Raw genomic sequence first — 18,414 nt, 5'->3', positions numbered from 1 at the left:
TTTGGACTCATCAGACCAAAGTACAGATTTCCACTGGTCTAATGTCCATTCCTTGTGTTCTTTAGCCCAAACAAGTCTCTTCTGCTTGTTGCCTGTCCTTAGCAGTGGTTTCCTAGCAGCTATTTTACCATGAAGGCCTGCTGCACAAAGTCTTCTCTTAAAAGTTGTTGAAGAGACGTGTCTGCTGCTAGAACTCTGTGTGGCATTGACCTGGTCTCTAATCCGAGCTGCTGTTAACCTGCGATTTCTGAGGCTGGTGACTCGGATAAACTTATCCTCAGAAGCAGAGGTGACTCTTGGTCTTCCTTTCCTGGGGCGGTCCTCATGTGAGCCAGTTTGTTTGTAGCGCTTGATGTTTTTTTCAACTGCACTTGGGGACACTTTCAAAGTTTTCCCAATTTTTCAGACTGACTGACCTTCATTTCTTAAAGTATTGATGGCCACTCATTTTTCTTTACTTAGCTGCTTTTTTCTTGCCATAATACAAATTCTAACAGTCTATTCAGTAGGACTATCAGCTGTGTATCCACCTGACTTCTGCACAACACAACTGATGGTCCCAACCCCATTTATAAGGCAAGAAATCCCACTTATTAAACCTGACAGGGCACACCTGTGAAGTGAAAACCATTTCCGGTGACTACCTCTTGAAGCTCATCAAGAGAATGCCAAGAGTGTGCAAAGCAGTCATCAAAGCAAAAGGTGGCTACTTTGAAGAACCTAGAATATAAGACATATTTTCAGTTGTTTCACACTTTTTTGTTAAGTATATAATTCCACATGTGTTAATTCATAGTTTTGATGCCTTCAGTGTGAATGTACAATTTTCATAGTCATGAAAATACAGAAAGATCTTTAAATGAGAAGGTGTGTCCAAACTTTTGGTCTGTACTGTACCTACATATAGATCACACAGTAGGTATAAGTTTATAAAGCTGCTCAATGTGAATACTCCTTTATTATCTGATCATTCAACAGAGATATACACTATGCCCATTTGAACGCTGAAGCATATCCTACTCCACAGTCTTAGAGGTCTTAATATTAACCTGACTTACGTAAATAGAGGTCACCCAGTAAGTGTAGATAATTGAAACTGCCCTTTTTAAACACTCCTGTATTGTCTACCGCTAGCAGAAGCACTACTGACACCAGCCCGCCTGCCCAGTAGTACTGTGACGCTGATGGGAGGGGGGTGGTGCGCAAAAGACCCCAGCTATGAGGCATACAGGTATGACTATTTGAACAATTCTGTCACCTGTATGCCCATATTAGTAGCTTACAAAACGTCCGAGTGGGTGACAGATTCCCTTTAAGAGAAAATATAATTTTCAAATATGCTGAGGAACGGGGGCCCATATACTATTTATGCACAGGGGAGTTGTGAAATGTTTGTATCACGTTACGGATTATATACTCGAAAGATCATATTAAAGTTTGTGTGTTTAGTTTGGGACATTAAACTGTCTCATAAGGTTCTCCACTGAGTTTTGATATCCCTCAGTAGTAATAACTAATAATGACTGTATATTCTCTCTAACTGATACTCTGAAACCATAAGAAAGGTAAGTTTAGAGTATAATTTTATGGTTGCTATTTGTAAAAAGTTCACGCAGATATACTGTAGGAAATTTAAGTCCTAATAAATGCATATTTCCTTATTTTCTCTGTTTTCTAGATATTCCAATTGAGACTTTGAAGTGTTTGCCACGACTCTCAAGTGTGAACCTCAAGCTAAACCCAATAAATAAAGATGCCTTAAACCTTTCCGACATTAAATTTGAACTGCTTCTGTAAAGTGCAGAAGATGGGATATTGGCCTGACCCTGGATTCATGCCTTCTAGTCTGCAGCTCTGCCAGAATATCTCTTTTTGATAATAGAAAACCTACATGAAATTGCTAAATCAATCATTTTAAATTATAGGTGCGCTTTTTCCGCAAGATTGCTATTTGGACATATGGGTTGTTTTGATTAAATAGCTGCTTTAATAAAAACATTTTAAAATCAAGTGTTTGATGTGTCTTCTTTTTGGTTAATACTGTAGATCAGGATTCCCCAACCTTTCTTACCTTGAGACCCACATTCAATTTTGAAAGAGGGTTATGACTCTAGCCACATCCAGAGAACCTCCTCCTCCCACCGTAGTGACACCCAGAGCCTCTATTATTGGTATGATAACAATCAGAGCTTCCCAATAGAAATCACACCAAGGCAGAATACTTACATCCAGGGATGTACTTCATTCAGCTCTGCAACCGCAAGGCCAGTATATGCACATCCAGATCTGATCTTCTACTCATTAAAGTCACCATCTGAAGACCGGCCCTTCCTAGCTGTTTTCTAGACCTAGTGCTAAAGCGTCAAGCTGGCAGTCAGCCGCGAGCCACACATCATGGTCGGCAAGCCACATGTGGCTTCCGAGCTACAGGTTGGGGATCCCTGCTGTAGATAAAACTCTCCTGCTTGATACCAGGAGAACTGATACTTTCCTTTTTTAGGGTGTAGCTGGAAATTGTAGACAGCTGAGTTCAACCTTTAAATTTTTGAAGGTTTTAGAAATGATTCTTTGTAGGAGTATCTCAATCAGAATAAACTCAACACACATAATCAACATTAGTTTACGAGGAACAGTAAAAAAAGATAAGCTCCACATACAGTTCTGTGAAACATATTTGCCTATCACTCAATTTTTGCTAATTTCTCACATATTTTAGATCATCAAACTAGCTTCAATAAAAGTTGAAGATGACATGAGTAAAACAAATCCAACTTTAATTAATCATTCAATTGAAAGACAAAGTTATATTATATACTTTTATCACACATGAGAACATATAATTGCACCCATAAACCTAATAACTAGCTGTGCCATACTTGTTAGTAACAAATGCAATCAAACATTTGAGATAACTTGAGAAGTCTTTCACATCTGTAAAGCAATTTTCCTTTGCAGAATTTTTTTAATGTACATTCAATGGACAGTTTTTGTGCATCAACTGATCAATAAATTGCAGCAGCATCTCAAAGGGATTCAAGTCAGGATGTCAACTTGGCAACTCCAAAACTTTAATTTTGTTTAGACTCAGAGGTGAACTTGCTTGTGTGCTTTGTGCAAACTGTGAATGACCGTTAGGTGATCATCAGGTGGGTGAACATTTTCAAGACGGGAGTACTCTTTCGTCAGCACTGCAGTGCTTTTTGCCATGCAACTCTCCCATGAATGGCATTTTTGCCCTGTGTCTTTTTAATTTTGGAATTGTGTACATTGAAAGTTTTGTTCTTTATGAAATTATCTGGGTTCTTTTGTGACTTCTTGGATGAGTGGTTGATCAACTTTTGGTGAAATGTTCCAGGTGTTTCACATTTGTGGATAACACCTCTCATTGTGGTTCATTGGAGTCTCTGAGCCTTAGCAAAGGCTTTGTAGCCCCTTCTAGAGGAGCAGTTTTTCAAGGACTTTTGCCTCTGTATTACAATTTCTTTAGAACATGACATTGTGTTTTGCTTTTGTGACACTTTCTAGCTGCTTCACAGTGCCAGATAGATTCTATTTAAGTGATGTTTAGATTCAATGGGTCTGACAGTAATCGTAACTGCATGTGGCAAGTGAAATTGAATCCAGTTATCAACTGAGTTTGATTAATCAGACATTCAGTAGTGAACAGGGGAGATTCTTCTTCACATAGGGAAAGGGAGGACTGAACAAATTTTTTCAAACAAAAAATGGACAGGACAGTATCACCAAATCCTACTTGTGCAGATCACCAAGCGGGTAACGGCAATATGAGCGATGTGCTGTCCACAGTTCAAAGAAGTCATGTAGAGTGTTGTAAGGAAATACCTTTATTAGAAGATTCTTCAAGACACAAACTGATTTTTGGCTTCAGACCACAGCATTCAATGGGTAAAATACTCATAAGATACTGACGAAGGAACCAATTCAGAGCCAAAAACCAGTTTTTGTCTTGAATCTTCTAATAAAGGCATTTCCTTACAACCCTCTATGTGACTTCTTTGAACAAAGGACAGTGTACTATCACATCACCACAAACCAACTCTTCTAATAATAAAAGTAATTTGATGATCTGAAACATTCAGGTGTGGCAAAAAAATCTAGAATAGAAGAAATTATAAAGGGTGCAAATACTTTTTTTTACATCACCGTATGACATCTGCATATAATAAAAGAATGCCAGTTATTTAGTAAATGAGAGGAACCTATGGTTTATATTCCTTGCCATCCACCTTATTCTTTCTGCTCATAACTGGCCTTAAATTCCTAATTTTCTATATATCCATATTATATACGGTACTCTTTAACAAGCCATGCATCTGTAAATTGCCTACACATCTTCTGAATGCAAATAATAAAGATTCCTATTCAATGACTGCAAGCAGAGATCCTGAGAGATTAATGCACAAAGTACTATAAACCTTGCATAGTTTTGCACTGTTCAATGAAGGAGCTTTAATTGCTGAAACCAGAAGACTCACTTAAAGGGAACCTGTCAACAGGTTTTTGCTACCTCATCTGAGATCAGCCTTATGTAGTCAAAGAGAAGTTGAATCCAATGATGTATCACTTAGTTTACTGGGCGCAGCCGTTTTGACACCATCTGTGTTTTTAGATTTAGCAATGAAGCAGAGCTGAGGAAGCTGTCCCCACCCACATTAGGCCCTCGATATACAATGTCTATAGACAGTACAGTGCTCATCACAGGAGGGGGCATGTCAGATCAGGGCTCAAGTGCCCAGCTAGTCACAGCAATGAAAAGCTACTGGTGCTAAAACAATCATGTAAGCAAACAAAACCACTGAGCTTGATAAGAGAGGCATCACTGAAATCTGTGTTTTAACCATTACCTCATGCTGTCTGCAGATTACATAGCAAAAACCTGCTGACAGATTCCCTTTAAAGTGCCTCTTCATTCCTCTATTACTTAGTCATTCCTCTATTGCTGTATTCGTGACAATAACCTGACAATCATCTTTTCCTAACTGGTGGTTTAGTAGTCAGAACGTTATAACTGCACAACACAGCAGTGAATTTAAAAAAGCAAAATCTGCAGGAGATGGGGCAATAAAGAAGCAACGTGAGCTAATGATGAGGTAGGAAACAGAATTCAGAGTAACTTATACTTCCTGTAAGCACTGTAGCATGTTATATGGGCATGTAAAGGTGGAAAAGTCGTCTTACACCCTCTCTGAAGATTTATATATCAAGAATTGTTACATTTGTGATGTATATGTGTTTCAACATGTTTTTCTCTTTTGCATTTCCATAGGGCTGGATGTTTGGAGAGTAGATAGTTAAAGAGGTTGTCCACTACTTTTACATTAATGGCCTATCCTTAGGACTGGTCATCAATGTTTGATCGACCGGGGTTCTACAGCCGGTACCCCCGATGAGCAGTTGTTATCAGTGGCTCAGAGGTACTTACTTGCAAAGCTGGCCCTTTACTTGTAGTGGCTGACGCAGGGTACTACACATCCGCCTTCTATTGATGTGAATAGGAAGTGAGTACTTCTGGCTGGCGGCCTACACCAATAACAGCTGATCGGTGGGGGTGCTGGGTGTCTGACCCCTGCCGATCAAATATTGAAGGCCTATCCTAAGGATAGGTCATCAGTGTAAAAATAGTGGACAACCTCTTTAACAATTAGACAGCCTAGTTTGGGAGGAGTTAAGAGGGCACAAAAAAGGAAGTTAGTTCATGCTACTAGAGAAGGCGTATTGGTGTTCAAAGGCTGCATATTGGGAGTGTGATTAAACAGAAAGACAAAAGGATAGCTCACTCGAGACCAAAGCAACCTACTAGCAACTGTTTATAACACGGCCAGAGTGTGGAGATTGAGTAAATGTTAAAAAAAGTGTCTGCCACCTATGGTAAGTACATCCAGAAGCCCATTATAGCTGAGAGAAGAGGACCCAAGGCAGTTAGTAAGGAGCAAGCTACAGGGCACTGTGTTAAACTGTCCTGGAAAATTAGAAGTCCTATTCTGATCAGGTGGGGACTCAAGGGACTGCTGCAGTGGTAAAAGTGAAGGTCTGAGCAGGAGAGATGGGGAAGTGACTCAGACACTTGTGCAAAAATCCAGCAACAACGAAATGGTGTATCTTGTACTTATAAGCAAAGGGCCTCTGTATAACACAGAAGATATGTGGGAAAAAATGCTGCACCTGCTATCAGTTGTTGCATTTATTAAATAAAAATGTTTACATTTTTATATATTCGACTTTAATCTCCTTGAATCATCGTATATTGTCATGGTCCCCACACCATCTTCCAACATGTGGCCTGAATGGAGGTAATCTGTTAACATCTACAATACCAGTTCACACTCAGTGACCTGGTTCGCTAGTGCAAAGACGAAAATTGGTCACGTCGGGAAGGGGTTAAAGGAAACCCCCCCAGGTGCTTCACAGAAGTTTATAATATTGAGCCATAAAAATATAATTTTCACATTTTTCCCACAAAAATATTTTTCAGTTCCCAATTTTGCATTTTCATAAAGGTAGCAGGAAAAATTGCACCATACCATTTGTTTGTGCAATTTCTCCTGAGCACGCATCTACCCCATATGTGGGGGGAAACCACTGTTTGAACGCACAGCAGGGCTCGGAAGGGAAGGAGCGCCATTTGACTTTTTGAATATAAAATTTGCTTGAATAATTAGCGGACGCCATGTCGTGTTTGGGGAGCCCCTGATGTGCCTAAACAGTGGAAACCCCCCATAAGTGACACCATTTTGTAAACTAGACCCCTTAATGAACTTATCTAGATGTGTGGTGAGCATTTTGAACTCCCAAATGTTTCACAAAAGTTTACAACGTAGAGCCATGAAAATAAAAAATCAATTTTTTTCCACAAAAATTATCTTTTAGCCTCAATTTTTTTATTTTCACAAGGGTAACAGGAGAAATTGTACTTCAAAAGTTGTTGTGCAATTTCTCTTGAGTGTGAAGATACCCCATATGTGGGAGAAAACTACTTTTGAGGCACAGTACAAAGCTCAGAAGGGAAGAAGCGCCATATTGGAGTTCATATTTTGCTGGGCTGGTTTGATGGTGCCTTGTCACATTGGCAGAGCCCCTACGGTGCCAGAACAGCAGAACCTCCCATAAGACAAACCCATTTTTCAAACTATACCTCTCAATGAATTCATCTAGGGGTGCAGTGAGCATGTTGACACCACATGTGCCTCACAGAATTTTACACCATTGGGTGGTGAAGATAGAATAATTAAATTTTTACCACCAAAGTTTTGTTTTAGCCACAGATTTTACATTTTCACACTGGGAAATGGGTAAAAATGGCACCAAAATTTGTCACGCAATTTTTGCTGAATGTAGAAATGCCCCATATGTGCCTGTGCAGTACAGCTTAGCCACACAGTGAGACTCGGGAGGGACGGAGCGCTCTTTGTCTCCTGGAGTGCAGATTTTCCTACAATAGTATGCAGACTCCATTTACACAGCTCCTAAGTGCTAGAAGAACAGAATCCCCCCTCAAGTGACCCCATTTGGGAAATTATATCCCTTTGGGAATTTATCTACAGATATGGTGAGGACTACATGGGTGTTTTCCAGAAACAAGCAGCAGTGGATGCTGCTGAGTGAAAATTGCAAACTTCCATTGTAGTGACCAATACATCATGACCAGCTCATGCTTCTGGAGACTTTCACCCGTAAATTAGGCAGGCTCTCATTGCTACAGAAATGTAAAATATGTGAACGCTAACTGTGGTTTAGGCACACTGTGGGGCTCAAAAGGGAGGTGGGCATTAGCATTTGGAAGCACAGAATTTGCTGAATTTCTTTTGGGGGGCAAGGGCCATTTGGGGGGCAGAGCCTTTGTGCTGCTAGTAACTGAAGCCCCCTATATTTCCGTTAACAGATGATGGACCTGAGTGGGGACGTGCTTTTTTTGTGGATTGAGTTGAAGCTTTTATTGTGATCCAAAATGTTATGTAAAATGTTCCCATTTATCCTGTGCTCTATGCTTAGCATTGATATTGGGGTTTCCATTTAAATCTCTGAGTGATGTAATTCAGATGAAACCCTCAAAGGATCCATTCACTATAATGAGGCAGCAGAGTTAGGCCTCTTTCACATGTGTGGTGACAGTTTTCACACGTACCGGAGACACATACACATGCAGCCCCATTCAAATGAATAGGTCTGTGCACGTCAGTGTGTTTCCATGGACGTGTTTTCATTGGCAAAACACATTGACATGTCCGTTTTTTTGCCCTGAATGGGCTGCAAAATGTCCCACACTGATGACACAGGGATGACATCCATGTGTCATCAATGTGACACGTACCGGCACCTGGGAATCAATGGACAGTTAGCGCTGTTATCAAGCACCGGGTGCTGAATGCTGCCCTCATCATTGTCCCCTGTTTGCGCTGCGATCAGTGCGAGCGAGGGACAGTGATGAGAGTAGTATTCTGCTCCCACTGTGTCCTAGTGTAAAAATAAGAATAAAATAAAAAAATCCTTATACTCACCTGTCCACAGATGTCCCCCGCTGTAACCCATCTGACTGCTCACACCAAGAAGCCGGGGAGAAAGACTGGGTCACGAACAGATGACCGGACATTCTCCTTCAGGATTTTTTGGTAGACAGCAGAATTCATGGTTCCATTTACCACAGCAAGTCTTCCAGGTCTAGAGGCAGCAAAACAGCCCCACTATATGTTACTTTTGGTATGTTGTTTCTGTTCTGAAATGCTGTGTTACTTCTACGCCAGATGTAATAGGACATACACCTTCCAAAAAGTTTATCTTTTGTCTCGTCAGTCCACAGAGCATTCTCCCAAAAGTCTTCTCAATCACAAAGATGTTTTCCGGCAAAACTGAGACAAGCCTTTATGTTCTTTTTGCTCAGCAGTGGTTTTCGTCTTGGAACTCTGCCATGCTTGCCATTTTTGCCCAGTCTCTTTCTTATGGTGGGGTCATGAACAATGACCTTAACTGAGGCAAGTGAGGCCTGCTGTTATTTGGATGTTGTTGTGGGGTCTTTTCTGACCTCTTGAATGACTTGTCGCTGTGCCCTTGGCGTCATTTTGGTCTGCCAGCCACTCCTGGGAAGGTTTACCACTGTTCCATGTTTTCGCTATTTGTGGATAATGGCCCTCACTGTGGTTTGCTGGAGTCCCAAAGCTTTAGAAATGGCTTTATAACGTTTTCCAGACTGACAGATCTCAATTACTATGCTTCTTATTTGTTCCTGAATTTCTTTGGATTGCAGCATGATGTCTAGCTTTTGAGGATCTTTTGGTTTACTTCATTTTGTCAGACAGGTCCTATTTAAGTGATTTCTTGATTAAGAACAGGTGTGAAAGTAATCAGTACTGTGTATGGCTAGAGAAATTGAAATCAGCTTCCCAAAGATGTGATAAACCAACCAGTTAATTTATGTTTTAAGGGGGGGATCTCTTTTTCACACAGGGTCTTATTGTTTTGAATTTCTTTTTCCCTTAATAATAATAAAGACCTTAATTTAAAAACGGAATCTTGTGTTTACTTGTGTTATCTTTGTCTAATATATATATTTTTTTGATCCGAAATATTTAAGTGGGACAAACACGCAAAAGAATAAGAAATCAGGAAGGGGGCAAACACTTTTTCACACCACTGTATATATATATATTTTATTATTTTGTGAATTTTTTTAAAAATATTTTTACAACTTTTTTTTTACTTTTTTTTTAAACTTTTTTACTTACTCCCACTATGGGACTTTCAATTTCGGCAGTCTGATCGCAGTTATAAGGTATAGCAATGTAGGATCACTGCTATACTTTATGACCTGTCAGCCCTGCAGACACAAAATAGTTTGATCATGCACCGCACATGATCAAGCTATCTTGCTAGTGCCTGCTGACCCGGATGTCCTCAAGACGACTTCGGGGCACTATGGCAACAATCGGCCCTGCGATGTTGTCGCGGGGTCTCCGATCCAAGAGCAGAGGGGCTTTTGTCCCTCGGCTCGCTTGCTAAATGCTGCAATTTAGGGGGTTAAAGTGCCTCAGAATCAGCTAACACCTAGCGGCGATCACACCCGCACAGCCTCTGTGCGGGCGCGATCCATAAGACGTAATAATAAGTACCTGGTCCATAAGGCTCAGGGCACAGGACGTATTATTATGTACCATGTCAGAAAGGGGTTAAAGTTTGACATAAAGCCAAATGAATTTAATTCTTTAAGTAGTATTTCAATTGATTTTCAGGGATTTGTTAAGTAAAAGAGTATATCATCTGCAAATGCAGCTATTTTATGTTCTTTTTTACCACGTTTTACAGCATGATTTTCGGGGTGTAGTCTTATTTTTTATTCATCAATAACAAGGATGAATAAAAGGGGCGAGAGGGAAACCCTGTCTTCTACCGTTTCTAATGTCGAAGCTAGGGGAAAGTTCATTGTTGATCTTCAACCTAGCTGAGTGTTTAGTATAGAGGGCCAATATTTTTGTTTGTTTGTTCCATGTATGTCCAATTGACACAGTCAAATGCTTTTTCAGCATCTGTTGATAAGAGAGCCATTGGAGCGCTTATTAGTTTTGATAGGTGAATGATGTTTAGGGTTTTAATGACGTTGTCTTTGCCTCTCTTCCCCGTAAAAAACCTACTTGATCAAGATTGACCAGATTAGGTAGATTAGGTAGGATGGTTTGGATTCTGTTGGCAATGATTTTAGTGAAGAGTTTGAGGTCGTTATTAATTAATGAAATGGGACAATAGCTACCTCTTAAAGTTGGATCTTTTCCCTCTTTTGGGATGAGTGTAATTTGAGCAAAGAGGACTTTTGTCTTAAAGGGGTTTGTTTTGTTTATGTAATTGGAATATTTAGTCAGGTATGGGGATAGTTCAGCTCTAAAAATTTTGTAGTATTCTATGGGTAACCCGTCTGGGCCTGGGCTTTTTCCTTTGAGGCTTGATTTTATGGTGGATTCTAGTTTGTAATTGGACTGTCTAGGAGTTGTTTTTGTGGGTCTGTTACTGTTGGTAGATTTACTGTTTTTAAGTATTTTTCAGTTAGTTCAGAGTTCTTTTTTTAAGAGTTTTGGGTCCTCTTTTTTTTAAAGTTATAAAGATCTGAGTAAAATGAACTAAACATATTAGCTATGTTGTCTGTTTTGTGATGCATAGAGCCTTGTTTATCCTTGATTTTTTGTATGTATGCTAGATTCAATGGCTTTTTGATCATATTTGCTAGACTTTTGCCGCATTTGTTTGCACGAGTAAAGAATTTAAACCTAAAGTATTGTATAGATTTTTCCGATTTTAGCTTTAACAAGTCTCTAAGAGTGATGAGCGAACGTGCTCGCCACTACTTGGTACTCGCACGAGCATCACTGTGCTCAACAAGCTCGGCAAGTATTTCCTGGTTGCTTAGGCAGGAGCTTGGGTCCCCGCCCTGCATGTTTGGCACTATTTAGAGAGCAGAAGAACATGCAGGTATTGCTTGCCACACACTGTAATGCCGTAGCCATGTTGGTTACTCGTCACAGTCTACCCTGGAAACAGGCAGAGTAGGGAGAGCTGCTGCTGAGTCAGGGAGAGATTTGCTTGTTTATAGTTAGTAAAAGTATATCTACATATCCATCTGAACTAACAGTCCTTCTGAGGACTAATCCAGCTGCATATATTCAGTGGTGATAGCAGGAGTTAGGCAGGCAGGCAGGGTTTGTGGCAGACTGCTGTGCATACAGCACAAGAGGGTCCATTGCACGTTTTGACTGATCCTGCTGTTACAGTTATTTGTAGACATAGCCCCAGATATCAGGAGCCAGGGCTTTTTTAATTTTAATCCTAGTTATTTGTTTAAAAAGCAAGGCAGGCAGGATTTGTGGCAGACAGTGTATATAGCACAAGAGGGTCCATTGCACTCTCTGACTGATCCTGCTGTTACAGTTATTTGTAGACATTGCCCCAGGTATCAGGGGCCCGGGCTAATTTCTTTTGTTATCTTAATCCTGATTATTTGCATAAAAAGCAATCCAGAGTACACCATTTTTCTGCTCCATTTACTTGTTAGCACTGCAGAATACAGCCAGATCTTTTCCATATTACAGCAATAAAAATGCAGAAAATTGTAGTGAACATCGAAAATATTGGCCTCCATTTACAGTTTGTTGCAGTGTGACAATGAAGCTATTCACACAAGGTCACTGTGAAGAATAGTATTAGTAAACTACAGGCCCGCTATTTAAAACCGTGGTTGTCCCATCAGACATACCACATATAACTGCAGTCCAAGTTCAGCCATTTCCGACCTCCATTTACATTTTGTTGCAGTGTGTCAGTGAAGCTATTCACATGAGGTCACTGTGAAGAATAGTAACTTACAGGCCGCTATTTAAAACCGTGGTTTCCGTCAGACGTCTCACATATAACTGCGGTTCAAATCCAGTCATTTGTAGTGAACGTGGAAAATATTGTCCTCCATTTAAAATGGGCAAGGTGCGTGGCAAGGGACAGAGAAGTGGACGTGATGGTGATGGTGCATGCAGAGGCCAAGGCCGTGGGCAAGCTGAAATTGTGCCACAACAAACACCCACATCTTGTCGCTCGACATCCTGTCCCAATTCCTAGGGGACCGCAGAACACTACTATTGAACACTATTGAACACTATTGAACACAGAGCAGTGTCAAAAGGTTGTTGGTTGAACAGCAGAAAATGCTTCCTGTCACTTTTCCACCACCGCATATTCCTCACCCTGATCCTCTTTCCTCCCACCATGCCGAGTGCCCGGAGACAACTGATCCCACACTTGGACACTCAGAAGAACTGTTCACTTTTCCATTTGTAGATTCGGGCCTCTCACCCGGCCAGCTTGAAGCGAGTCAAGAGTAGAGATGAGCGTTGTTCTACTCGAACTGTTCGCCAATCTCAAATTCGAGCTGTTTTGGGCGGTGTTCGAGCCGGTCGGCGAACACGAACAATTTGAGAAAAATTCGGCTGTTCGAGGTTATGTTCGATAACTGTTCGTGCACCAAAATCATAACTGGATTTTTTCTCAGTAATGATGAAAATTAATGTTAATACACAGTTTGAGTGTACAGCGGGGCGGGGGGAGGGGCAGGGGATGGATCTCTGCAGGAACAATGAAGATCTCCATTTTTTTTTCTCTTTCCCGCATTTGCAGTGGGGAGGTGCAATCTGTCAGCCTATCAGCAGCGCACACACGGAGCGAAGTGCTTTTTTTCACACAAGCAAGGGCATGTGTGATTGGCAGTGTATGTCACATGTCCTTGCCCTATAAGACCAAGCCATTTTCCCCGTCGCCACCATTTTCTCACTTCTGCAGCTGCGTGTTAGACGGCACCGCTGTTGCTGTGTGCGCTATACCTTGTTAATTTCAAGCCAATTTTCGCACAAATATACAGATAGCTTGGGAGTAGGGAATAGTTGTGATTGCAGTCCTTTTAAGGACTAGGTTACAGCATTTCCTACGACTTTTATCAAGCAGGTCTGTGCTCTTAAATAGATAGATTGTGGGAGTAAAGACTAATTGTAATTGGAGTCCTTTTCAGGACTAGGTTACATCAGTTCCTATCAGTTTTTGCCAGGCAGGTCTGTGCCAGTGCTGTGCAAGTTTTTTTCACAGCATTTGGCTGAATCTAGCAAAGCTAATCCTTTTTGGCCTATTGCAGAGTGTGTTAGTCAGTGGAGTAGCCTATCTGTGTTGCAAGATATACCACCTGTGTATAGAATACCAATTTTTTTACTGCACCTAGTGAAGTAAAATCTTTTGGGCATAGCATCATTCTATTAGTCCATCTATACTGACCTCCATCAGGTTGCAAATTAAAAATAATTTTTTTCTGCATCTAGCTCTGAAAAAATATTTGGGCTTCTAGCAGTGTGTGGGACTTGGTCTATTAGTCCATCTATACTGACCTCCATCAGGTTGCAAATTAAAAATAATTTTTTTCTTCATTTATCTCTGAAAAAATATTTGGGCTTCTAGCAGCGTGTGGGACTTGTTCTATTAGTCCATCTATACTGACCTCCATCAGGTTGCAAATTAAAAATAATTTTTTTCTGCATCTAGCTCTGAAAAAATATTTGGGCTTCTAGCAGTGTGTGGGACTTGGTCTATTAGTCCATCTATACTGACCTCCATCAGGTTGCAAATTAAAAATAATTTTTTTCTGCATCTAGCTCTGAAAAAATATTTGGGCTTCTAGCAGTGTGTGGGACTTGGTCTATTAGTCCATCTATACTGACCTCCATCAGGTTGCAAATTGAATAAAAAAATTTTCTGCATCTAGCTCTGAAAAAATATTTGGGCTTCTAGCGGTGTGTGGGACTTGGTCTATTAGTCCATCTATACTGACCTCCATCAGGTTGCAAATTAAAAATAATTTTTTTCTGCATCTAACCCAGCCAATAGTTTTGGCCTAATACCACAGTTTGGCCACTCAGCTCTGCTCGGTTACCATCCATTGTTTTTTTGTGCAAACAACTCCAGAGTTGTGAATTAGTTAACCACCAAAATGAGTGGAAAAAGGCCTGCTGCTGGTGGAAAGGGGAATAGGCGTGTTGGGAAGGGGAAAAAAGGTTGTGTCCGTGGGGTAGGTGCAGAAGAAAGACCATCTTCCAGCCAAACTAAAATGTCTACTTCTTTTAGCGGACAATGTGATAAGATCCCTTTCTTACGGCCACGCCAATCGCTACAAATTCCAGATGAGGCACAAAAACAGCAGGTGCTTCAACGGATATCAAGTGCTCCTTTAAGTGGGCTCTCCTCCACATCAACTTCAACATCACAAATACTCCAGTCCTCAAAGGTGTCACCCAAATCGCACTTGCTTCCTCACAGCTCCCAAATCTCCAGCTGCCCGTCTGAGTATGAGGTAGAACAGATGGTTGAGTCTGCAGAGCTGTTTACTCATACTATAGCCTGGGAATCAGAGGTCGACTCCAGCGCTTCTGTGAATCCAGACGAGGAAATGATCTGCACTGATGCCCAGAATCTTTATGAGTCGGATCCAGGACCAGACGCAGAAGGTTCTGACCATAATGTAGACCCTCATTCCCAAACTGTAACTCCTGTTGGTGGAGACAATGAGGAAGACGATGATAAGACTCAAATACCTGATTGGAGCGACAACTTTAGTTTTTTGTCAGGGCAGGAACAGGTTGGCTCTGAGGACGACGGGTGTGATAACGCACAGGGTGATGATGATGAGGTCGGAGATCCCACTTACTGTCAACCCACAGTCAGCCAAGAAATGAGGTCAGCAGAGGAGGTGGAGGAAGATGCTAGTGACGACGAGGTCAGGTTGCGCCTTCCTGGACAGAGACGTAGTACTGGAAGCACGTCAACAACTGCATCCTCAAACACAACTCTGCCTCTCACCACAAGTCGTGGTGGCTCTTCAGGTCGCATGGGTGCTAAGCCTTGCATAGCCTGGGCATTTTTTCAGATCGATAAAGATGACCCAACTCGTGTTATCTGTAACATTTGTCAGCAAAAGCTAAGTAGAGGCCAAAAAATACATAGTTTGAGTACTTCATGCATGAACCGGCACATGGACATGAAGCATAAGTTGCAGTGGGAAGCTCAGTGTGCTACAATGCGGCCTAGCCGGCCGGGCCAACCACCGTCTGCCATATCTTGTGCATCCGCGGCCTCTTCATCCTCTGTGACTGGGGGGACAGCAGTCACACCTGTTTTGGGGCGCAGACCTGCCACCTCTTTACCCGCAACAGCCAGCGTGATTGGCAGGTCATCATTTTCTTTGGAGGTGGTAACACCAGCTGGTCTTGAGCGCTGTCCGACATCGATAGCACCACCTTTGGATCAAGGCAACCTAACATGTCCGCCTGCATCTTCCTCACAGACCGGCAGTTTGCCGGGGACACCCTTATCAACCCCGTCTAAGCACAATAGCCAGCCCTCGGTCCCTCAGATGTGGACAAGTAAAAGACCATTTCCTCCTAGCCATGAGAAAGCTAAGAGGTTGAATTTCACCATCTGCAAGCTCTTGGCTACAGAAATGCTGCCTTTCCGCCTGGTGGACACAGAGGATTTTCGAGACCTTAGGTCCGTCGCAGTGCCCCAGTACCAGATGCCCAGTCGGCACTACTTCTCAAAGAAAGGTGTGCCTGCGCTCCACCAGCATGTTGCACACAACATCACCGCTTCTTTGAGAAACTCTGTGTGTGACAGGGTGCATTTCACCACAGACACTTGGACGAGTAGGCATGGACAGGGGCGTTACATGTCGCTAACTGGGCACTGGGTAACTATGGTGACAGCAGGACAAGGGGCTGCTGTCCAAGTCTTGCCGTCCCCACGAGTTGTGCGTCAATCCTCTTTATGTCAAAGTTCCTCCACTGCTTCTGCCTCCTCAACCTCCTCTCGGTCTTCCACCTGCACCCAAAGCCTGTCTGGTCATGCCACAAGCTTTCTAACTGCGCAGAAGGGATCCTGCACACCTCCTTACTATGCTGGCAGTAGGGCTCAACGTCATCAGGCGGTTTTTACATTGAAATGTCTGGGAAATGTGAGTCACACAGCTGAGGAGTTGTGGTCAGCTCTGGAGAACCAATTTCATGAATGGTTGTCTCCACTGGACCTGAAACCAGGGAAGGCCGTGTGCGACAATGCTGCAAACCTGGGTGCGGCCCTTCGCCGGGGCAATGTCACACACGTGCCTTGTATGGCTCACGTGTTGAACCTGGTTGTCCAGCAATTTTTAGCCCACTATCCCAGACTAGATGGCCTTCTGCAGAGGGCACGGTCGCTGTGTGCTCACTTCCGCCGTTCGCATCCCGCAGCTCAGCGACTTACATCTCTACAGAAGTCGTTGGGCCTGCCACTTCACCGGCTAAAATGCGATGTGCCTACCCGGTGGAATTCAACTCTGCACATGTTGCAGCGACTGTGGCAGCACCGACAAGCCCTGGTGCAATACGTTCTGACGTATAGCCTGGGCCAACGAGATTCAGAGGTGGGGCAAATCACGCTGGAGGAGTGGTCTCAGATCAGGGACCTATGCACACTTCTGCACAGTTTTGAAATGGCGACGAAGATGTTTAGTGCTGACGATGCCATTATCAGCATGACTATTCCGGTGATTTACATGCTGGAGCACATGTTAAACAGAATTCGGAGTCAGGTGGTGGCACAAGAGGAGGTGGAGGAAGTAGAGGAGGAGTTGTATGCGGAAGGGCTAACATCTGCAAGGTCCAGACGGTCGGCAGCACCAAGGCGGCAGGCATGTGAGGGTGGGGGAGATGATTTTACCAGGGTGCATGGTAGCAGCCAAACTAGTGAGGAAGGTGCAGGAGCCCAGGAAGAAGTGGAGGACGAACTGATGGAAGACTCATCAGATGAGGGAGACCTTGATCACATTTCTGTTGTGCGAGGTTATGGGGAGAGGACAGAGGAAGGAAGCATGATTGTTACCTCGCCACCAACACAACAGGGACTTGGTGCTCCTGGATGCGCAACACACATGAGTGCCTTCTTGCTGCACTACCTGCAACATGACCCTCGAATTGTGAGAATTAGAAATAATCCTGACTACTGGGTTGCCACACTGTTAGATCCCCGGTACAAAAGTAAATTTGCAGAAATTATTCCTGCCATAGAAAGGGATGCACGCATGCAGGAGTATCAGCAGAGACTGTTGCAGAATCTTACATGTGCTTTTCCACAAAATACCAGTGGTGCACGTAGTGAATCTCACAGTTCCAACTTGCCAACCGTGGGACCGTCAAGTGTTCAGCACTCAAACCGTAACAGAACCACAGTATCTGCTGGTAACATCAATTTTGCGGAATCATTTCACCACTTTTTTAGCCCATCCTTTGCAAGGCCACAGGAGACAAGAAGTCTGACACATAGTCAACGCCTAGAGACGATGGTACAGGAGTATCTCCAAGTAAACATTGAAGCCACGACTGTGTCACTGGACCCTTGCTCTTTTTGGGCTTCCAATCTGGATAAATGGCCGGAGCTAGCCACTTACACCTTGGAGATCTTGTCATGCCCCGCAGCCAGCGTTCTGTCTGAACGTGTGTTCAGCGCTGCTGGTGGTGTGCTGACAGATAAGCGCACGCGGCTCTCCACTGATAATGTAGACAGACTCACGTTCATAAAGATGAACAAATCATGGATCCGAAACGACTTTTCTACCCCTGTGTCATCCTGGGGAGAGTAAAAGCTTGATGATTGGTTAAAATCACCCTACCAACCGTTTTAAGCTTTCAAATTACTAATCATGTTTATCTGTATCTTGACTGGAAAATAATTTGGGCTTTGTAGCAGTGTGCAGCACTGATCCTATTAGGCCATCTATTATAAGCTTCACCAGATTTAAAATTAAAAATAATTTTTAGCTGCATCTAGCCCGGAAAATAATTTTGGGGCTCCGAGATGCGC

The 18,414-nt window shown here is 42.6% G+C and overlaps 1 protein-coding gene across 4 annotated transcripts in view; it reads left to right on the top strand.

Moving 5' to 3' along the window:
- The window catches only part of LRRC20 (leucine rich repeat containing 20), a 742,986-nt gene extending 740,976 nt beyond the window's left edge, over positions 1 to 2,010 (top strand). For all 4 annotated transcript variants that reach the window (XM_073685732.1, XM_073685728.1, XM_073685730.1 and 1 more), the window contains one exon: positions 1,679 to 2,010. In XM_073685732.1, the coding sequence (XP_073541833.1) occupies positions 1,679 to 1,797 (119 nt within the window). In that variant the 3' untranslated portion in view covers positions 1,798 to 2,010. The remainder of the gene's footprint in view (positions 1 to 1,678) is intronic.
- Positions 2,011 to 18,414: the final 16,404 nt, after the last annotated feature.

The sequence above is a fragment of the Phyllobates terribilis genome, unplaced genomic scaffold (genome assembly GCF_046119375.1).
Source record: "Phyllobates terribilis strain yellow unplaced genomic scaffold, ASM4611937v1 Scaffold_5__5_contigs__length_657084704, whole genome shotgun sequence".
Lineage (NCBI taxonomy): Eukaryota > Metazoa > Chordata > Amphibia > Anura > Dendrobatidae > Phyllobates > Phyllobates terribilis.
The sequence above is the reverse complement of the archived record's forward strand: the minus strand, read 5'-3'. Positions and strand labels throughout refer to the sequence as shown.